The 23936-nt window shown below is 35.8% G+C and overlaps 2 protein-coding genes across 2 annotated transcripts in view; both read right to left on the bottom strand.

Annotated features, from left to right (window-relative positions):
- LOC139307936 (cytosolic phospholipase A2 epsilon-like) overlaps positions 1-17443 on the bottom strand; it is a 42150-nt gene extending 24707 nt beyond the window's left edge. The window contains exons 1-7 of the mRNA XM_070931296.1: positions 17360-17443; positions 14705-14782; positions 12014-12089; positions 6956-7092; positions 2362-2493; positions 1139-1179; positions 307-349 (exon numbers count right to left, since the gene is read on the bottom strand). Coding sequence (XP_070787397.1) covers positions 307-349; positions 1139-1179; positions 2362-2493; positions 6956-7092; positions 12014-12089; positions 14705-14782; positions 17360-17443 — 591 coding nt within the window. The remainder of the gene's footprint in view (positions 1-306; positions 350-1138; positions 1180-2361; positions 2494-6955; positions 7093-12013; positions 12090-14704; positions 14783-17359) is intronic.
- Positions 17444-22057: 4614 nt separating this feature from the next.
- LOC139307939 (cytosolic phospholipase A2 epsilon-like) overlaps positions 22058-23936 on the bottom strand; it is a 46928-nt gene continuing 45049 nt past the window's right edge. The window contains exons 18-19 of the mRNA XM_070931299.1: positions 23603-23783; positions 22058-22266 (exon numbers count right to left, since the gene is read on the bottom strand). Coding sequence (XP_070787400.1) covers positions 22058-22266; positions 23603-23783 — 390 coding nt within the window. The remainder of the gene's footprint in view (positions 22267-23602; positions 23784-23936) is intronic.

Here is a 23936-nt window from a genome sequence, read left to right as displayed (position 1 = left end):
TTAAACCTGTATATCTCAATTTACAGGTGATCTTCCTTTTAGATGAATATAGTATATGTTTTATAATCCTTATAAGAAAATCCAGTTCTTATGTTGTGCTTAAACAAGGATTAAACTATATGGCCAAATACTGTATATCTGGAAATTCAATCATCATTAATTTAAAGTGCATTGCTTCAGAATCAAGTATCAGAATACTTTGAGCAAAAATGTGAGTTGGTACCTCACATTCACCTAGATCACAGCAGTATTATTAACAGTGATAAAGTGCAACAAATGTCATGAAAAATAAAATTCTAAATTTACCACTAGAACTCCATTTGTAATTAGCGTTTCCGGAGGACCACACCTAGAAAACAAATGTAAAGAAATAGATAATTCCAATATTCCTGCAAATATTGTTTCCTTCTCATCCAAATTGAAACTGAAAATACATGGTTAGAATATGATCCATATACTGAGATTTTAAAATTCCTATATTGCCCCAAATTGTTAATGAGATATTGTTATGGTTTGTCATTGTTCCATATAGTATATAGTAGTATAGAAAACAATGTAAAGACCACTTGTTTTAGTGCTTCTTCTGAACCAGAGTTCTGATATTTGGTTTAGCCTTATGAAGAGATAGAATTTGAACTCAGGCCAATGTAATTATGTACCCATAACTCATATGCTTCCTTATATCAATATTGTATTTATACACGACTTTGCATAGGAAGTTATGCAGCATCTTTACAAATGAAATTTCTTGCTGAATTATAGTTTCCATACCTTAAACAGAGAGTAAACTGAAGGATAAGTACTGCTGTGTTTCCTTAGCTGTCTCTTTCTCCCTCCTTTCACAGTATTGTACAGGGATTGTTAGAATAACAACTAGACCCTTGTTGTAAGTCATCTGTTAAAGCTACTACATTGCCTTTCAAGGAATGTATCTATGTTTTTACACCATGAGGTATATCTTGTCTCTTTCTTTGTAGTTATCTTATTCCTTATCACTTATAAAGCAATTATCTGTGTGTGTGTGTGTGTGGGGAGGAGTCTTTTAAATATACTGATGGTCTCTGTTTTCTCAATTGACTTGAAATAATTCTGTAGTATGTCACAATAATACAGAAAATAAAGAATAGAAAATGCTTACGCAGGTTCCACTATAAATTCAACTTCCAGCTCTTCTTGTGTCTGCCAGAAAGAAAATAGCAAAATTGAATTTGAAAAGGGTGTAGATAGAATCAACACTTTAACATAATTTTTAAGCACATGCATACAACTTTACCTCACATTAAAAATTGGTCAATGACATATTGAAAAATGATGTAAGCATGAAAACTGGAAATTTGTCAGCAAACAATTCACTTTTCTATCAAACACACCTACATTTTTCATCAATAATAAGCAAATATATGAAAGCTTTTATTTATTCATGTATCATGCTCTCCAAATTACAATTTTTCTTACATTTTGGCAAGAAACATGATTTCTAGAATAGATGGAATGGAAGTACCAAATATTTCAAGGGCACCAGTTTGTGTGCACCTTAAAGTCAAAACACAATTTGGGAATTATAGCATGCAATTAGATAGAAACATTAGGTAACATCAGACGTAGACAACTATCAACTGTTTACAAGTTAATAGAAAACAACACTGGACCAGAATTTTTTCATCATTATATTTTTTATTTATTTTACCATATATTTAAATAGAAATCAGGAGTTCTTCACTTTGAACTAATGTGAAACCTTTTGATATCTAGATAGTCTCAAACATGGCAATTCTCCACCTGAACTTCCCTTCCTATGCTGGCTGCTCATGGAAGGGCAAGATGGGCAGCAAATAAATGTAATTAATTAATTAATTAATTAATTAATTAAATAATAAATAAATAAATAAATAAATAAATAAATAAATAAATAAATAAATAAATAAATTAAATTAAATTAAATTAAAATAAAATAAAATAAAATAAAATAAAATAAAATAAAATAAAATAAAATAAAACTGAATAATCAGCTAGAAATTAAAATAAGGCTGCAATGCAAAGGGTAGACAAAAGTGAATTCTATCAAAAACACTTTTTTTAAAACTCCCAATAAGTTATCATTTATCAGCAGCATTTTTGCAGGTATAACTGATAAATCTATAATGGTGAAAAATCTCATTTCTTTTATGATTCAGAAAAGTTATAGTAGCCCAATAACCAAATTTTGTACTTACAGTTATGAGTAGCCAGGCAGGCAGGCAGCCCAGAAAAAACCTTATCAAGATAGTGATGACTAAGTGGGCTCTAATCAGAGTGGTGGATCACAAACTGTTTAGAGGTTAACATATAGTATAATCGCTCTTACAGTATAATATTTCTCACCTCTGGATCACATTTAAAATTCATAAGAACTTTCTCATTATCAGGAAGACGAGCTACATCGAAACTGATAGTGAAAAGGTGATCATCTTCAGTAACAGCATCTGAGTCATACACAGAGAATTCTAGCACATTCTGTGAAGAATAAGAAATACATTATATTGCAGGCATTATCTGTATCTATAAAACAGACAGATTAGGGCAGATGTGGCTGAAATACACATTCCGTATTTCCTTCAGCACTGATCATATATGCTTGAAATTTCTGCTTTATTGCCATTTTACAATAAAGTACACAAACAGCAGCCACAATAAGGCAGATGCATCTGTGGGAGACAGGTATTGGATTTGTATAGTGGCCCAAGTCAAAATGGAGAGCAGTGTCAAATGATTGGGCTATCATAATTTTTATAGCATGACTCCTGCTGGAAGAAGTGGGAAATCCTTTATTCTGAAACTGGGATAGATAAATATGATTTTAAGATACTGTGGAGTTCAGACTTCCGGTTTGGTGTTGCGGTGGGACAGTCGGGGAATTAGCAGGCTCCGATGAGCTCTGCAAAAACCCCAGCTGACAAACCGCTGCCGATGGGTCTTCGAACCAGAACCGTCCTGTAGGGATGGGGGAGAAAGAGAGGCACATTGGATGACCAAGAGGAACAGGCAAGTTCCTCGGAGATCAGAGGGAACTCTCTGTGAATCAGTGGCAGGGGACAGCAGCTATGGCGGCTGTCATGAAGCTGGGACAACAGACTAAGTATAAAGCTGGAGAAAGGAGAGGAACGGAATGGAATGGAGTCTTTTTGAAGCTGGATGAGTGACAGCCAATCCAGGCTTGAAATAACAAGAGAAACATTTTACAATTATAAGACCCCTAATGAGGTAATAGTGGCTAAGGAGCACGGGGGGGAAGAAGATTTTGAAATGCAACTTTAAAGAGATAAAAACCCAATAGAAAATTGATTTCTGAATAAACTATTTGGGAATTTTAAACAATTAGATATGGTCAAAGGTTTGGAAAGAAATAAAGAGACTCTTTTTTTCCCCTTTCTTTTTTAAATTGCAAAAAAAAAAAAAAAGAATGGATAACAAGCTTTAAAAAGAAAAGTGATCTATAAATAAAAGGGGAAAAGGTGAAAAGAAGTGAGAAGAGCTACTTAAATTTGGACTGGACTTTAAATATGACTTGATATTTTTAAGCTGAAAAAGGGAAAAAGAAGCTAAGTAAAATCATGATGTAATTGAAACAAAATGGATACTTGTTAAGCAACTGGAATTGTGGATTGCAGAGAGACACCATCTGGAGTAAAAAGGAACATTGCAACTTGGTTTTTTGTTTTGGGAAATTGTAAACTTCACAGATAACAACCATGAGAATTTGTGGAGGAGGATTTTCTTGTCTACAAGCGGTTTGACTTTTGGAGGAATAAAAAAATAAAGAGAAGAGAATACAACAGAACTCTTATAATTGGAATAATATTAACCTAAAAAGAAAAAGGGTGTAGGAATCAGAGAAGGAATAAATTGATTTATTTCACTTGGAGAATGGAAATAAGAGGAATAACTATAATGTCGCATAGAGGACAAAAATTTGAGGACATAAAAGTTGAAATGGAGTACACACGAGTGGACAAGAAAATGAAGATGGAGAAATAAGACATAAAAGTGGAAAATGAAGATAAAGACATTATGATTGTATATGAATAAATAATTGAATATGTGAATAGTAATAATAAAAAGGAGGTCTCTAGAGATTATATTGAGATTAACAATAGCATAATGATGATTATATTGAGATTTACAATAATATAATGATGATTATATTGGGATTAACAGTGAATGATAAAAGAATAAAAGGTTGGAAAATATTAAGGGAAATAAAAAATTCCAGGATTTGGATTTATAAAATGACTATATTGAGATCAACAAATATGAGAAGAAATATGTTACAGATATTTAGAAATGAAATATGGATTGAAGCTAAAATATAAGGAAAATAGACTATGTTAAAAAAAGAAAATATAGCAATAGACATAATAAATTAATTTTTTATTAAGTTGTTAGAAGGTATTATTTGAGAAAATTGCTGGCTATAATAATTGGGATATTATTTAAATACCTATAACAATTGTAATAATTTGAATATGTTTGAATAATATATTTACAAATGTAAAAAATGATTATCCTGGGATTAACAGTAGAATGATAAAAGAAGGTTCCTAGAGATTACACTGGGATTATCAGTGAAAAAAATAAAGATGATTAACAGTAAGAAAAAAATAAAGATGATTACACTGGGATTAACAGTGAAATAAAGATGATTACACTGGGATTAACAGTGAGAAAAATAATGATGATTACACTGAGATTAAAAGTGGAACAAAAATGATTACACCGGGATTAACAGTGGAAGGATAAAAGAAAAGCTAAAATTAGATTGTGTAAAAAGAAAGTATATAAATGGAAATAATGAACCAATTTTTATTAAGATATTGGAAGGTATTGTTTGAGAAAATTGATAGCTATAATAATTGGGATATTGTTTAAATATGTATAATTGTAATAATTTGAACATTTTTTACTTAAGCAAAAAAGAAAAGAAAATTGAAATAGCATTATTTGAATTAAGAACTATGTCTAAATTTCAAATGTTAAATTGGTATATTTTTAAGATTAGAGATAAGATTTAAATTTGATAAATGTATTATGAGTTATTAACTGATTTAAGATTTTAGGTGGGTTAATAGAAGGGTAATTGTTTTGATTAAGTAAATATGAGTAAACTCTTTTTAAGATGGTATTAGTTGAATATGTGATTTAAGATTGAGAAATAAGTATTATGGCAAAATAGAATATACAAAATGTTGTTAAAGATGACAAAAAATTGTACAAATTGATGACCGGATTAAAGCTCTGTTCCGAAAAGATGTAATTGGAATCTTTAGTTTAAAAAATAAAAAAAAACTTTTTGCAAAATAAAAAAGATACTGTGGACTTCTTGGTGCTCTCTTAGTTTGGTTTCTTGAAGACATCTTATTACCAAACTAGGTAACAACTTCAGAGTTAGAAGGGAGTTGGGTTTGTTCTCTGTTTATATTCAGTAGCTTTCCCTGTGTTATTGGGATCCCCTCCAACCGTGGCAAGGCAAACATCTACAAGCAAACAAAGATTCCACATTTCAACACTGAACTACATGCATTCTCTTTTACTGGCATTTTGAGACATCTCCATGGTGGACTAGGGATGAATTGGAGACAACAAAATGCAGGCAGGTCCTCTAAATGGCATTTTAATGCCATATTTAGTGGGATATGAGGATGATCTTTCAATCTTCTCAAGGATAAACATGCTCAGTTCCAGCAGTCTCTCATTACATGGTTCAGATTCCTAGTTTATCCTAGTTGTCTTTCCCTAAATCTGTTCCTGTTTGTCTGATATCTTTCTTAAGTGCAGTTGGAAAAATAAATGATCTAACTAGCCTTCTTTGGAAGATTTACTTCTAAAAACTGCTGAGCCATTTCGATAGAAGATCTATCTGCATCATCTGTAAGAAAGATGGAATGTCCACCTCCTTTGATATTTAGTCCACAGCACAGAATGCTTTGTAATCCTTTATAGCATAAAGAATAGTCTTCTGGTATTTATTTAATTTATACCACTCAACTCCATCCTTATTCTAGAATACAATCTGGAACACATTAGTTATGAAATCATCTTTCATAAGTAAGAATCTATGTCAACAAATAGATCAGGAGAATACAGATTTTATCAATGAAAACTCACACCATCATACATATCCACAATTTGCTTTAAGATTTTTTTGATTTTTTTGATATTTATTGTTGCAGACTATGGTTATCAGATTGTATTTATTCTCTTCCTTGAAGTGCTGTTGGTCTATTTAAAATGATGTTCAAACGTAGACGTTGGAAGTTATTGTGTGATTTTGACATAAAGCCTTGTACACTTCAGTGACTTTCAAAATGTATTAGCAAGTAGAGTTATGCATGATTTAAAAATGAATTGGAAGAGGTTTTTCAGAATTCATATGATCATGAACGCAATGTGTCTCTACCATTAAATCCTGCCAATCTTTCTTCAGGCTTCCACATGAACATGAATCAAAGTTGTGGTCGCTTTAAGGAGTTGATTGATTAGAGCTAATGCAACATTAAAGCAGCTCCAAGTTTTTTTAGGAACTGAAAAAAAGAAAGGTTACTTTAATAAAGCAGATGGTGTTTCATTAGTTACAAGCAACTTTTCAAGTTCCAGTTCTTGCTTAACTCGAGAGATATAATACTTTACTTTTCCTAAATTGGGTGGGAAGTAAAGATGAAAAATATTGTGCCAATACTAGACACAAGTTAAGAAGTATGTATAAAATTCTACTCAGAGTATAGATAGCAAAGACTGTCATATATGCTGTCAGTTCTTGTTCTGTTTTTTAAAAAATAGGACAAATAAGAAGATGGTGAAAAGCAAACAGAGCCCCACCCCAAAAGCAATCATGACATCATCAATGCATATAAAGTTGAATAAAGTGGAATACATATTAGAAGCCGTTCAGCAACATCTAAAAGAGATAAAATGTTTTCACCTTGACTTGTCTTTGAATTCTATAGTAAAAGGTTTCATTCCAAACAGGGTTCTTGCAATTATTTACAGTTTTAGTCTTCAGCTTCTCAGTTGCAGCAGTCGGTAGGCAAAGGGTCACATAACAATCAGAGTGGCTTACTGTATAAGAGGGGAAAAAAAAGATAATGTTGCCAGTTTCTATGCCAGCTGCCAAACATATTCAAGGCAGCATAAATCACAAAAATGGCTGAGGCTCTGTCATACAAGAGTCGATCATTATAGCACTGAATCCGCCCTGAGCTCTTAAGTAATAACCACAAAGCATTTATCTTGAGACACCTTAAAACATAAAGTATGCCAATAAATCAACACGTTCTGCAACTCTTGTGTCACGTGTTTTGACCTATCAGTGACAGATGTACATGACATCTATTATTATCTTTTATCACCCCAGTTATTTTAAAGGGAAGTGTCCAATAGTTTCCCCACCTATTTTTAAATAACCTGCTTTTGGAGTTTCCATCACTACCAAGTGGGATTTAATGAAGTAGGAACCCTCAATCTTTTCTTTTTAAAAAAATGCAGATTGCGTACAATATACGGTACTATGTATGCAGTTTCCTGAAAATTAGGGTGCTTATAAATTCACATCCTCTGTCCATTCCTGTCTACTTGTATGATGTATTCATGCATCATAAGCATCAACTCCTAATCACAAAGAAGTCAATATGATGAAACATGCATTGTGATATCACAGTGCGAATTTTACCTTTATTGCTTGTACTGAGGCATCACAATGCAAGTACAAAGGAATGTAATTTGCACTGTGACATCACAATGCATGTTTCCTCACATGACCCTCTCCCCCTCACAGATGTTCATGCATATTGATAGAGATTGCATGAATAATAGGAGAAATAGCTATAATATATGCATGGCAGCATCAGAATTGTATTTGAGAAATGTAATTGGCAGGTGTACTTGGATGTTTTAAGGGTCACAGGTTTATTTTTAATAGCAATAATAGGAATAAGGGAAAAAAATCCTTATGTTTTACTGATGAAGCATAATCCATGAAGAAGCTTAACAACAATTACAGGTAATCCTCAATTTACAAAAGTTAGTTTAGTGACCATTCAAAGTTACAATGGCATTGAAAAATGTGACGTATGACCGTTTTTCACAGTTATGACCTTCGCAGCATCCTCATGGACATGTGATCAAAACTCAGATGCTTGGCAACTGTTTCATATTTATGACCATTGCTGTGTCCCAAGGTCCTGTGATCATCTTTTGCGACTATCTCACAAGCAAAGTCAAAGGAGAAGCCAAGATTCACGTAACAACTGGGTTATTAACTTATCCACTGCAGGGATTCGCTTAACAACTATGGCAAGAAAGGTTGTAAAATGAAACAAAACTCACTTAACAAATGTCTTACTTAACAACAGAAATTAGGGCTCAGTTGTGGTCGTAAGTCAAGGACTATCTGTATTTGTACAATTCAGTAGTCTAACTCTCAGCACATCTGATATCATATGAGGAATGAATTGTATTAAAAAAACTGAAATGCATTAAAATGAATCAAGAGGTTTTTTCTGGGACTGATTTTATACAAAGAATGAAATTCTTTGCTCTCAAGGAGTATAGGGAGGAATAAGTCCTAGTATTATAAAGGGATGATACTAGACAAATTTGCTTATCCTGAAAATATACAATTACATGAACAAGTTTAAGCACCCGGATCAAATTCTATGTTTCTGCACATTCCTAAAAAGAGAATCTGACATAGCTTATATGTGCTGTAAATCTTTCTGAAAATTTCAGTGCATCCTTACTAGTTATCGTGTTTTTTGGAGTGTAAGACTCACCTTTTCCCTGCCTAAAAGGGGGTGAAAATTTAGGTGTGTCTTATACACTGAATGTAGCCCTGTCCACCCATTGGCCTCCACTCTTTGGCCTCTGCCTCCCAGCAGTTACCTCCTTGCAGCTAGCAGCAAGAAGAAACAGCTCCTTTCAGCTTCAGCACAGCCTAATTAGCACAAATTGATTGGATCGGCCTCCCGACTCTCAGCTGTTTTGCTCTCAGCTGTTTTGCGGGGGCCTCTGCTGCTTGTTGCAAGGAGGTAAATTGCTGGAGCAGATTTTTTTTCCCTTGTGTTAATCAAGCTATGCCAAAAATGAAAATGAAAGTAAAGCAGGCTGTTTGCTGCAACGAGGCAAAATTGCTGAGAGACAGAGGCAGAGGCAGATTTCTTTTTTCTTGTTTTCCTCACCAAAAAAGGTAGGTGTGTCTTATAGTCCGAAAAATATGGTACGTACTATATGAAAATACTGACTATGGCAGGATCATAAATTAGGACATCCTTCCTGCTGATTGTGTTACTTCTTTAAAAAAAAAATAACTGGAAAGTTGTTACTAAAGCCCAAAATTAAATCATTGGTGAACAAACTCTGGTTACTCTGTTTTATAAAAAAAAAAAAAAGCTCACTCATCATTTGAAAATTAGTAATTCACTCTTACAGGAGAGTGGAGAAGGCTATTAAAAGTCTTGAGCAATTCTAATTAACAATTCCATCCATTAATAACATTGTTTCTTAACATTGACAAGAAACAAAAATATGACAGGATTAAGATAAGACAAGTTTTGGAAGACCAAGTCAAATCTCTGAGAGAAAACTTGTTAGGTCTGTAAAACAGAACCAACAGCTCATTAGTAATCATCTGCTGAGAATTTTAGCTGCCCGTGGAATAGTTATCCACAAGTACAATGTTACGTATACAATGTGGTCTCTATGGGATAGTTGTCAGAAATAAAATCCTTTCTCTGGTCTCATCACAAAAGTCATCATCTAAAGAAGCGGTTCCCAACCTTTGTGGCTTGGCGGTCTGGCAGATGGGGGGGAGAAGTGAACTGGGTTGCGTGAATGGTGGCCGGCACACACGCACATGTGCACATAGCTCAACTTGTGAAAGTTGAGGTGTATGCACATATGCATGCATGCTGGCCCGCCATTCATGCAGCCCAGTTGCAAATAGGCCACGGCCCAGTAGTGGGTCAGGGCCCGGGGGTTGGGAACCCTTGATCTACAGGGGGAAAAAAATCTTGAGAAGCTTGAAATATTTTGAAAAGTACTTCCAAAAGTATTTTGGAATGACCAATTAAATTATTAAACTAGAGAACATATATTATAGAACATATATTGGAAAAGAGTGATGTATTTGAAAAAAATATCCTCTTGACAAACATCTAGCATAGGGTGGCTCTATTATGCTTCATGGTTATGTGGCAGTCATTGACAAAGAAAATATTGCACCAAGGGAAAGAAGAAGAAAAAAAATGGATTCAATATATAAACACATCCTACTGGCCAGTGTCCCACATTCAGTTAAGAAATTGAAGTAGAAAAGAAGTTGGATATTTCATCAAGACAATTACAAAAACATGCCTCTAAATCAAATATTTACAGAAAAAAAAGTTAAACTTTTGGAATGGCTTTCGCATTACTCGGGCTTAAATATAATTGAAAATCTATGGGGAGATCTCAAACATGCAAAGAGATCTCAAACGATTTCTGACCTGGAAGAATTCTGCAAAGAAGAATGAGAAAACATTCCAAGAACAAGAATAGTGTCAGCCTTGGAAGCCATATTAGGCCAGAAGTTCCAATGCTGCCACCTTGTCGTGTATGGGAAAGTAGGAGGGGGGGATTAAGGAGAGGGGTTGTTAGTAGACATAATAGCATTATTCCTGTCGGTTAAGGTCAGGGCGATCCAGCATCTGGAGAAGGAGTGGTCAGGGGGCTGGATCGAGATGGAGCGGATGTTGATTGGAGCATATGACCCACTGGGGGGAAAAGGGGATGGTTTTGGGAGCTTTGACTTACTGAAGGAATACCCAGGCTTTTCAGATTCGGGTTTTCCCAGATGTGCCAGTTTGCCTATTCTAGTAAAGAGAACTTTGGAAAATGTTTGCTTCCACGTCTTTACTTGGAGTTGGGGTTTTTCTGGAACGCTGACAAATAGATCCACAGTGGTCATATGAAACATGTTAACACCTGACAAAGGAGGTGTTAAAAAGACTAACTGAAAGGGTTTCCCAATTGCACCTGTTTTTTTTTTACTTTGAATTGCAAACAATTCCACATAACACCCACGCACAAATATCTATTCAAAATGATGCTGTGTTTAACTTTTACTGTGTAAAATCATCTCAGCTTCTGCTTGCTTAGGAGATTCATTGAAACATACATTTCACCAATTTCTTGATATATGGATATTGCACATCATTGTTCATTTCTGCATGCATTGTTCAATAATCTAATGCAAACTACTTACTATGGTGTACTTCTAAAAGATTTGAACTGTATTGCTCTCAGGCCCTTCTCATTAACATGTTAGTTAGAGGTGATAGAAGTTGAAGGCCAAAACATCTGAAAGCTATCTGATTTCCTATCTCTATTCCAGAGAGATAAACCGATCAGCAATATCCCTAGACATTATAGGCTGTAATTACTCTACAGCCCAGCAGAAATGGCTGATAATCTGGGATGATAAGAGCTGCAGTCCGAAACAAACCCGAGGGACCAGTTCAGGAAAGCTATATTAGCAAAAAAATTAATTTCCTGTGTTTCCTAAAGAGAGATTGTCCATGCATTAGAGATAAATTTATCAATCAATTTTATGTGAAAAAGAAATAGAATGTGACTGCTCAAATATCTTATGCCTTAGCATAATTAATCTATTTGTGATTTCAAGAATCCACATACTTTCTTATATTTTTTATCTGCTTCACATCTTTTCATGACCTTTCATGGGTTATTCTCAATCATAGAATCATAGGTCACCTCAAGATTAGTCTTCTTATCCATACAGATTACAAATATTCCTTTCATCCAACTTCAGAATTCACTAATCATTAAGTCATAAAGGCTACTGGATGCAGTAGCCTTTATGACTTAATAGATGCAATTCCTTATGCAATAAATTATCAAAAATGAAATTCTGAAGCCGGTTTAATAACAGTGGCTAATACATACTACTAAAATCTGAAACTGTAATAAAACAAAGATCACTCACGGACATCAGCCTGGCGGAGATTCCTCAGTCGTATTACACGAACAGTAAGCAAGTTGCAAGGAAATGTTTTCATTTGCTGAAAAACAACACAGAGTAGAAAATATTAAATTCTTTTGCCCTGTCTTTTCTTCTTCTTTACTGTGATCTCTTATTTATATAATTTTGGATAGCACCTGTTGGTCTTTTAATCAGACTGTGGATCAGATTTCTATGTAAGCCACATGGAATTATTTGATTATGATGGGATAAAACATTGACAGATGAATACAAAGGCCATATATTTGGTTTGCTTGAGTTGACAAAGACATGCTTTTTTAGTTGCAAATAAAAGCAGCTCTGAATACAATATAAAGCTGACTGTCACTGCATATTGAATTATGAAAAACTGAAGTACATCTGGTCAGATTGCTACCACTGATGAGGATCCAGGTTTCACTTTTCATAAATGGTATTACTTGAGATTGTAAAATAAATAGAGCCTTGGTGGCGCAGCTGACTAAGTGCTGTTAAAGTAACACCAGCTGCCTGCAATTACTGCAAGTTCAGATCTCACCAGGCTCAAGGTTGACTCAGCCTTCCATCCTTTCGAGGTAGGTAAAATGAGGACCCGGATTGTGGGGGCAATAAACTGACTTTGTATAAAAAAGAACACCCCTTGGGGGGGGGGCTGAAAGCCCTACTAAGCAGGTATATACAAAAGTATGAAGGCTATTGCTTAACGCATTGTAAGCCGCCCTGAGTCTCCAGAGAAGGGCGGCATATAAATCGAACCAATAAATAAATAAATACAATAAATAAATAAATATAGGGGATGGAAATCATTCTGCCATTTCCTAAGGAAAAGGTTTGCAGAGAGAAGACTGGATTAATAAAAATCCTTTTTGGATTACAAGAGGATTGGCAGTGTCCAAAGCTTTGATTTATGCAATTATCCAAATCTAAAGCAAACCAGACAGAAATAGATTTGTATTTGCTGTATTTTTCCTATCTTTCTTTTTGAGAAATGTTGTCCAGTGTCTCATCTTCCAAAATTGACTTTCTTTTCAGCAGCACTCATCATAATGCTTTGGGGGATGGGTAGTTATTGAAAATTGACAATTAATTTCTCTCTTTCTTAAACCAAGCACTTTAGCACAGCTTTATCAACCTTATTACTGTGGAGGAACCCTTTAAATTAGTGTTTCTCAACCTTGGCAGCTTGAAATTGTGTGGACTTCAACTCCCTGAATTCCCCAGCCAATGTGCAAAATAAATTTTAATTTATTTTGTCCAATCATGATCTCTCATGGAACCCCAGCTGAGAAAGATTGGGAGAAGTTGGTATAATTGCCTGCTGCCTATTGTACGTCTAATAGGTATTTGGCTGCCATCTGCAGCTAATAGGAACAGATGACTTCCGTGAGCTTGCCTGCTTTTCTTAAATCTATTATTCATCCTAAAGCACCTTATGGCGAATGAGGAGATATATTATTATTTTTCCCAATCAAATTCAGCTCAGCTATGGAAGTAATGAGTGAATTCCTCATAAGACATTGTACAGAACTGGATAAAAATATTTTTTGTCAACTTTAATGTTTTAAAAAATGATATTGCTCATATTTATTCATATTGAACAAATGTTATATTTGGCATTCATCATTTCCTCTAATCAGGTCATTTGGTCACAATAGTTATTATGAGAACAGGTTGTTTACACCCACTTCTCCCAATCTTTCCTTCCTGCAGGTGGAATGTTTGGTATGCAGAAATCAGTGGTTAACTTCCTATGCACTTAATTGTTATTTATTATTGATATTGTAAATGGATAAAAATTCTGTGTAATTTTCGATTTGGCTAACCTCATAATAAATCTTAAATGTAAATCCCTGTCCTACTACATAAGTATAGTATAAGAAACTGGAAGGAGAGAATTAGTGGCTATTTTTTAGCCTTGTTCATTAGTTATTTGGCACAAAGCTACCAACTTCATGACCTCGTCACTGTTCATCATTATTTCCTTGCGACTAAAAGAAACAAATAGTGCTAATGAAGAGAAAAAAGCTTGAATTCAATAAACTCAAATATATCTAGCCAATAAGACATTCTTTCTTTTGAAAAGGATCAACACTGCATCAACTCTGATTCTCCCCTGCTCTAGCTATCATCCTTATGGCCCATCTCCACTGTTCAGCTCAAGAACGGGCAAGCAGAATTGACTGCCAGATTGCCTGATATTGGATACCTTCACATCCAAAGCGTCACTTCAACCAGGACTAGCTAGCTCATAGGACCCAAAAATGGAATAAATGCATAATTTAATCCACCTATTTTTGAAGTCCTTCATCAGATACCACAAAGATATGTCGTTCAGCTTGTTTTTTGAATGAACCACAAATGGGTGAGTTAGCACGCTAATCTGAATCCAATCCAAATGCAATTTGGCTTAGTACAGTGTGTCAACCCAGCCACTGAAGTGGTAACACCCGTTAGAGAGTATGAGTTGTGTATGGTAAAGAAGTGGCAAAATTATAACAGTAATTAACACCTAGAGCAGTAACATAAAAACTAAATAACTAACTTGCATTTATTTCATTACAACTGTTGGAGATGAGATTACCATGATCAGTCTGCTCAAATAGTTCTTTAGTCAGTTTGCATTCTTTTTAATGATTACTTAATTCACCTTTTCCTAAAATTAAATGTTCATAGTACCTTGCATTGAGAATGACAGTGTATTTCATTGTGTTGGAGTTCTGTGCTTGCTACATGAGATGCATTTATAGAACAGTCCTGGAAGGGAAAAAGAGTGTGTATATGAATATGTTAAATAACACACACACAAACACACACATAAGTGAACATTTTTTTTAAAGTACTACACCAGGGGGGGTCAAACTTGTGTTGCTTTGGCCTCGTCACGTGATGTATTGTGACTTTTCCCTCCTTCACTAAACTGGGCGTCGGTGTGGCCAGCACGTGACATATCTGGTCTGCAGGCCATGAGTTTGACACCCCAGTAGTACACAATACACCAAATAAAAACTATTTTAGTAAATACTGAAATTCTGAAATACAATATCAGGGGTGTGAGGGTAGGTGGTGAAATGCAAACTTTGTTTTTTTGTCAGTGGTGGGTTGCTACCAGTTCAGTCCAGATCTTGTGAACTGATAGTAGTGGTGGTGGGAGGCTCCGCGCACCCGCCCAGACATCATCACGGACGATCTGTGCATGTGCATGCGCAGAAGTGCCATGCATGTGGGAAGAAAGCGCGTGCGCACACATGCTCCCGTTGCGAACCGGTAGCGAAGATAAGTGGAACACACCCCTGCTTTTTATGTATCTGTGCATGACAAATATGAAAGTGTGGAACTTGCATTGTGACATAAACATGCACATTTGGCATCATCATAGTTAGAAACAGACACTTTGAGTGAACAGCTGATGCTAATTTCATCTGGTGGTTAAAGGACCAGGCTAGAAGCCAAGAGGCCATGAGTTCTAGTCCCACCTTAGGCACAAAAGCCGACTGGATGACTCTAGGTTTTCTCTCAGTCCAATTCACCTCATAGGATTGTTGTTGTGGGGAAAATAGGAGGAGGAAGGAGTATTGTGTATGTTGGCTGCCTTGAGTTGTTTATATAAATAATAAAGGCAAGAAAGAAAGAAAGAAAGAAAGAAAGAAAGAAAGAAAGAAAGAAAGAAAGAAAGAAAGAAAGAAAGAAAGAAAGAAAGAAAGAGTATAAGAATGAAAACCAGCACTTTAAAAAAATTACAAGAGGACAATTATCCTTGAATGAAAAAGCTGAATTATAAAACAAAAGACAACACATGTAAAATTAATCTTGCTTTTTGTAAAATGTGATCTTTACAAATTAAAATAGTTAAATCCAATACTTTTCAGTGGAAACTCTTCTTGAAAAACCTCCAATGTTGGAGCACCCACAATGTTTGGAGGCAAGCCATACCACTGATTAATTGTTCTAATTGTCAGGAAATTTCTCCTTAATTCTAGGTTGGATCTCTCTTTGATAATCTTCCACCTGTAACTTCTTGTCCTGCCCTCAGGTGCTTTGGAGAATAGGTCAACTCCCTCTTCTCTCTGACAGTCCCTCAAGTCTCAAGCCCTCTAGCAATCATTCATTGTATGGTTTAGCCTCCAGAACCCTTATCAATATTGTTGCTTTTAACCAGAACTGAATGTAGTACTCCAAGTGTGGTCTTACCAGATCAATATAAAGTGCTTCTATTACTTCACATGATCCTGATACTATCCCTCAGTTGATCCAGCCTAGGAATGAATTGGCTTTTTTTGGCAGCTGCAACATACTACTGGCTTAAATTTAAGTGGTTGTCCACTAGGACACCTAGATCCCTTTCGGTCACTACTTTTGAGCCATGTAGCATCTATTTTACACCTGTGCATTTAGTCTGCAACTAGACTATTTGCTTAAATAGTTAATGGGCCAGGTTAGAGTGTCATGTGAAAAGTTATATCCAGTCAGTTCTGGGATTAGAACAGAACAGAATAATAGAGTTGGAAGGGACCTTGGAGATCTTCTAGTTCAACCACTTGCTCAAGCATTCTTATACCATTCCAGACAAGTGGTTGTCCAATCTCTTCTTAAAAGCCTCCAGTGATGGAGTACCCACTACATCTGAAGGAAAGCCATTTCTCCTGTTAAAGAAAGTTAGTTTAACTCAAATAATTCATTGGAACCAGACCCAGCCAGCCATGATCTGTGAGAGATGGTTCCTTGCCTCAAAAGGGCTTATCTAGGAATTGCATCTCTGAACTTTTTACTTTCTCAACTGGATTGTTTTAAAGAGGATTTTGGTGGCATTGAGTCTCCACTAATTCTAACCATAGCAACTCTGACCTTGATCAGATCTGAGCAAATTTCTTATACAGGGAAGAAATTAAAAATGAAATGACAGCCACTTCTGTCATTTGGCTGCTCCCCATTTCACTAGGGCATATTTGGTCATCTTGCAGAGATAAACTCAGAGATATCAGAAGACTACATCCTTCCGCTGTGTGAGCACAGCCTCCAAATAATGGAAATAGGTAAACTTTCAGCAGGGTTTCTTGTCTGGTTATGGGTTCCCCAAATTAATGATCTGGTATGCCATTTATTTTTCATACAAACCTATCACTAGTAGAGAATAAGTGAAAAGAAAAAAATCAGTGTCCTTTGCCAGTTTAGTTATCAGGAAAAAAAAGATGCTTACTGTACTTAGCCCTTCTGCAGAAAATAAATACACATTCATTTTCTAACACCTTTTCTTTTTTTCAATACCCCAAAATCTCAGCACAAATAAATAACAAAAACACAGATTACTCTTTCCCAGAAGAAAGAGTTCCTTACCTGAGAGAATGATCCTGCTATGGTCTCACTCCGAGCAGGGGTTGCTTTAAAAGTCAACTTAATTGGCTGGTGCTGCTGATACATTCTTACAGTTATGCCAGCAGCAATCACTATGAAGGTACAGTACCTTAAAACTAAACATTAGGCCCGCCCATTTGGATTGCAGAAGAGAAATAGGGATCCCAGCCCATTTTCTCCTACTTCAATAGATGGGAAAGCCTGCTAAATAATAGCTCGTTGCCTTGAGGAATGAGGTTGTGAAAGAGAATTTGGTCTGTTTCTTTCTTCCTTTTCTGTATTATGGAGAAACATATGTAGGTACTTTGGAAGGATCCTTATTAACTAAATAAACCCCACCACATGTTGCATTTATGCTTTTGTGATTAGATTTGTGGAAATCAAATTTATGAATAACTCCTCAACTTCCTATGTGTGTTTAATTCTTTCTCTCCTCTGCATTTGTACCCCACCCCATGTATACCTCTGTGACTGAAGAGATGCTTATAGCACCAAATGTTTTATGACTGTCAATTGTAATTTAAGAGAAATTTGTCTACTAAATCCCAATTGAAAAAAAAAATTGGGTTGCTCCCAAACCATGACACGGAATGCAACCTACTTGCCTGGGAGGACATTCTATCATGCTTCCTCATTTGCACTTGAAAGTGGAAATTAAAGCTGAGCTAGATAAGAATAAGAACACTCTTATTAATAAATAATGGTGAAACCTGAAAATATTATATACAAGTTCTAAAAGGCAAAATAAAATTGTTGACTAACTTGTTGACTATGTCGCATTTACCTTTATGTAAATTTATTTATTTACTGCTTCAATTTATATGCCGCCCTTCTCCGGAGACTCAGGGTGGCTTACAATGTGTTAAGCAATAGCCTTCATACTTTTGTATATACCTGTTTAGTAAGGTTTTTGGCCCTTAGTAGGGCTTTTGGCCCTAAAAAGAACACCCCTAAGTGGTGTTCTTTTTTATATAAAGTCAGCTTATTGCCCCCACAATCCGGGTCCTCATTTTACCTACCTCAAAAGGATGGAAGGCTGAGTCAACCTTGAGCCTAGTGAGATTTGAACTTGCAGTAATTGCAGACAGCTGGTGCTACTTTAACAGCACTTAGTCAGCTGCGCCACCAAGACTCTATTTATTTTACAATCCTTTTCAGGAGGCAACTGGACTTTCTTGTTTTTTCTTTTGAAGATGTTTTGCTTCTAATTCAAGAAGCTTCTTCAGCTCTGACAGGACAGAAACCTTCCATTCCCCACTGTCCTGTGGGGAAAAAACAAGGAAGTCCAGTTACCTCCTGAAAAAGCACCTTTGGGATTACAACCGATTGCTTAGCAACTATTTGAAGTTACAACAGACGGTTCATATGTTACTTATGCCCCTGTTTCGAGGCTAAAGCCGCTGCAGCATCCCTGCAATCATTCACTCTTATGAGTGACTAATGCTATAGCGTCCCTTCCCTACCTCCCCATCCCACCCCAAATCTCTGCAAACCTTGGACCTCCTCCCCAGAGCTTTCCACAGCACTACGCAGGGTGTATTAGAGAAGCAGAATGGATCACTTTATATGCTGGGGCATGTGGCCATATCACAGAAGCAGCTGCCATTTCAGTGTGGCCAAAAGGAAATGTGATTGTGCTGAAATTGTGGTTACGTGACTCAGGGTCACTGACAGGCCCTCCTTCCCCAATGTGAGGTCGGGAGCTCCAGAGACCTTTAAGCATGTGATGGATATTGGGGGAGTAGGTAGGTGGCCCAAGCTCTTCAGGGACGGTGCAGGGGGAGGTCTGTGGGGAGCAAATCCAAGGGATGTGGGAAGCCTGAGGGGTGGGAAGCAGAGCACAGGGGGTTTCAGGGGGAAGGGGATGCCTTGGGAAGTCCAATGCAGGCAGACCTGGACCTGTGCTAAGCCTTCCAGGAGCCTCCCACCCCTGCGGCCTCCCATGCTCTCTTTAATGACTGGATCAGGGAGACCAGGGGGTGAAGTCTGATAATGGGCAGTCTCCATTGAGGACTACCTGTAGTATGTCAGCTGCAAAATAATAAACTATTAAATGATAATAACTGTACTATTTAAGTTATCTAACAGCTGATCTGGGATAATGAAATCAACTGCAAGGAAGCTATAGAAAGATAAGTCATTTCTAAACAGACCTGCTGATCTATCTAACTTATCTTCCATTTGGCCACATGCAGAAAGACATGAGATGAACTGTGAAAAGGGGAAATGCAGGTCTTTGGAGAACAAAGAGTAAACAGATAACCTGTTTTGTGACTAAAACTTTGTCACTGCCCAGATGGAAAACAGGTTTCATGATATGAGTAATTTATAAATGTTTCTTCACAGCATCCATGGAAAAGCCATGGCGTAAATCATTTCTCAGTGTTGGCAATATGTGAATTCCTTAAAACAATAAAATAAAATAGTAATAACATGATGGTAGTATCTTCAAGGGAGGGTCAAAATAGGCAAGATGGTTAATACAGAATTGCAAACCTTTTGACAATGTCATATATGTGTACAAATTGGGAGACCTTGGACTGAGGCATATGCCTAAAATCTTGCCTATTTTGAAGCTTCTCAGAGGGTGCCCATGGTTGTATTGATGGCTTCAAAGGGAATATGGGCGGGAAAACATGTCAGGAACTACTTATAATGACTATGTTCTATCACCCAAGTTAGAAGTAATATGAGAGGTCCTTGGTGCTCTCTGAGCTTGGTTATTTTCTTGCAGACATTTCATTACCCAAGCTAGGTAACATCATCAATACTAGTACTGGACTAGGACTAACAGTGATGATGTTAGTTTGTGTAATAAAATGTCTGCAAGAAAACAAACAAGCTCAGAGAGAACCAAGGACCCCTCATTTCAACTCTGAGCTACAAATATTCTCCTTCATTGGTAGCAGTAATATGACTATGAATAACAGATACTAAGAAATAATAGTAGAAGTGGACAATTTTCCTCCAGCCCTCTACATATGATTCCTAGAAGCTTTGACTGACCGTTGGGCAAAGCAAGGTATTGGATTTGATAAGACAGTTTTTTAAACAGGATTACCATCTTTGCACTCACAAACAATGATTTATATTTCCTTCCCGTCATCTTTGGTGTCATATATAATTCTCCACTTCATATTGCGACACTGGACTAAATTGTGAAAGATTGACATGACTGCACCCACGTGAAAACAATTTATTGAAGGGAGAGGTTTGAGATACTAGACAAGATTCAAAACACGTAAATTAATTACTGCTTACAGTGTTTCCCATTTTAACCGGAAGTACTTTACAAACTAAAACTTTTTAAAAATGAAAATGTGTGTTTAGTCACAGTAATTGGAGCTCCCTCAACCTTTATAGACCATAGTAGGAATTAATAAATATACTAAAGTAATAGCACATGATATATTTCAATTTTATCCTGCCTATTAAGGCAATTTCGTGTGAAATTACTTGAGCTGTACAAACATAAGATCTCAAAATTATCCACCCTATTTTCAGTCAAAAAAAGCAGTGGGTGGTATTTCGAAAGGAAGAAAAAAAAAACGAAACGGCGACTTTTCTTCTTGAAAACCTAACAATTTAATTATCACACCTGATGTGGCTTCTCCCTATCGTTGCCCTTCCCCCCCCACCCCCAAACAAATATTGAAAATTCTGTTTTCCTTGGAAATGTGTTTATGATCTAGCACACTTGATCAAACTGAGTTTGGAGGTAATATAATATCATTAAAGGACAATGTTAACAAAAACTATTTTTCAGAACAGACCAAAACACCCAGTTAGCCCCAAATCAGTCCCACCCCACTATGGGATTTTCCCTTGTATCTTTTATCTAATTCTCACAATTTAAATTCATTTGACATTTCCAGAATGATGTTTTCCTACCCCCGAATCTTTTCTTCTTTCACAATACCTTAATTATCCATCCCAATATTTCAGATTAAATGAAGTCGCTTTTCTTCTTCTCTGTCAAGAACTGGCAGTTCTTGCTCCTCTTGCCATGCAAGTTTTAAAGCTTATTTTACACTGATATAATATTGGGGTATATTAATCCCCCAACCTCTTCTGCTCATGTTGCTTAGATAATGCCAACCTCTTTGGAAGCCCAAGGGCACAGTTCCCTCTTAAATTATAGCTTCCAGTTGCAACTTTTTTTCTGCTTAGTTTATTTATTGAGAACAAAGGAAAAAGAATAATGCTATCATATTGTTTTTATCTTTCATAGATTTTTAAAAAATATTTGTAAACTGGTCAAAGAATATTGGCTACTAGAAATACATAATATGCTTATTATATTTATTACATAATAAATTAGAGATATAATAACCTATAGTCACAGCAATAACAATCCAAATAATAGTATCAAGAATAATAAGGGTCTAACATACACATGAAGGAAACAAATATTACAATTGTGATTCATATCACTCAAGGCACATTTTGTTTGATGTCTTAAAGAAATGACTGTTCAATGAATATTCCTGGGAAAACTTTCTAAAATTCAGATGCTACTATACAGATTAAATGCTCCCAAGATCTACTAATATAATGCCATAACCAAAATATATTATGATCTTAATGTATAGTAAACTGACATAGCCATTAATGATAAATTAGACCAAGGAAATTGCAACAGCTGGTTCAGCAGTCTTCCACTCATATTTGAAAAGATGTCTATTTCGTCTGAGGCTTTTTTCTCTCTATTGCTCTTTGTAAAGCTTGAAGGATTGAGTTTTTGTTATTCTGAATGTTGTAACTAGTTAGCTCTATTAACTTATCAAAATTTTCCTCAGAGTATTGAAAGTTTAGTATTCCATATGGAGAAAGAGGACTAGTTACATCAACTTCACCTTGCTTCAGTTCAGTGGGAGCACGTTTCATACCTGCAAAACACAATTTACCATTAAATGTATTATTTGCTCAAAATCTGCAAAACAAAGTCAGTATCTTTTTATTAGTGCTGCTATCCCTATTACAGAAGCAAGTCTGTTATGGTTGTCGACCACAAGAGTTGATCTGATCTAAACCTTCTGCTTCTGGATTATATCAGGGATGAGGAACCTGTGACTTTCTGAATTACAGCTTCCACCATACAGTATTTCAACATTAGCCATACTTGCGTAGTAAAAAAACCAAATCACAAAATATACACATTCATCAATTCCAAATAGAAGTTGTAGCTGAGTTGAGTTTGGAAATATCTCAAGCGCCACAAATTGCACCCACTGGAATAGAATAACTTTGGCTCCACTATCCATCCATTATAGTAGAATGGCAGGAGTGCTGAGGCCTCTGCTGCCATTCAGCTGTCAAACTGCAAAGCATATATTTCCCTAAGTTCAGCTTTTGCATTATTAGGGTGCTATTCCATCCCACAAACAAACAGGAACTTCCATTCTTCCTAACTTCCTGTTTGTCGTGGGATGGAGTAGCACCATAATGATGCAAAGGCTGAAGACCAGAACAAGTCATAATGAATGTTGGAGAGGAAGGAAAGGCATGCATTTCAAAGGCATGATAATGCCCATAATATCAGATCTATTTAACATAAGAAACTTAATATTGAAGGGTGATGGGGTGGCAGCCTTTGAATGTTATGCTAGGGATTGCATTCAAGAAGTAGAAAAAGCCAGGAGAATATCTATTGGACAAAAATTATGTAATAATTTAATTTAATTTAATTTAATTTAATTTAATTTAATTTAATTTAATTTAATTTAATTTAACAATTTCGCTCCACTGTCATATTAAGCAGTACAATTTGGGGACAAATTTCCCAAGGTTCCTTTGGACCAAACCCAGAATTGTAAGTCCATATATGTCCCTGGGACTCCAGACTATACACCACTAACTTAATATAACTGAAAGAGTTTAAAGATATCTTTAATATCTTCTTGACTACTCCAAGGTTGTACAACTGACAAGAAGCTTCTTGGATGAGTAGCAAAACATCATCAGGGATAAACCAAAGTCCAGTAGCCATTTGAAAATCACCTTTGGGACAACTAGCAAGATATTTTTTAAATAAAGAGTTATCTAAAGTTAGAAAATGAAGGGTAACTTAGTAGGAGGATTATAAGTAATGATGATAGGCTTGTGTAAACTTCCAAATTTACTGATTTATAATAGCACAAGTGTAGTAGAGGGTTTAGTTCACCAAATGTGAATATTCACCTGTGGGAAAAATGGTTAGGTCTGTTAAGGAAACAAGCAACTTACCTGGTGCTTTGTATTTCTTGAAGGTATCATTTATTAGTGGGAAAAAAACCACAATAGGTGCTTTGGAATCTGTAGTATCTTCAAAAACATAACACTCCTTCAGATTCTTTTCTCTACTCAGATCTATTTTGGGGAATGGAATCCCTTGCTTTGTAAAGTATCTGGAGGCTTCATCTAAAGGCTAGATTATGACAGGACAAAGGAAATAATAGCAATAATAAGAATAATAAGTTGTGGTAATGATTATCATATTTCTTTCTTGATTGATTCATCTTATTTCTTGATCTTTTACTCCAATTCATTTCTACCTAGGAAATCAAGAGAAGGTGTAGGA

This window comes from Pituophis catenifer, unplaced genomic scaffold (assembly GCF_029215685.1).
Source record: "Pituophis catenifer annectens isolate HBS135680 unplaced genomic scaffold, rPitCat1.0.hap2 SCAF_1, whole genome shotgun sequence".
Taxonomy (NCBI): Eukaryota; Metazoa; Chordata; class Lepidosauria; order Squamata; family Colubridae; genus Pituophis; species Pituophis catenifer.
Note: the sequence above shows the minus strand (reverse complement) of the source record. Positions and strands in the feature narration are given on the sequence as shown.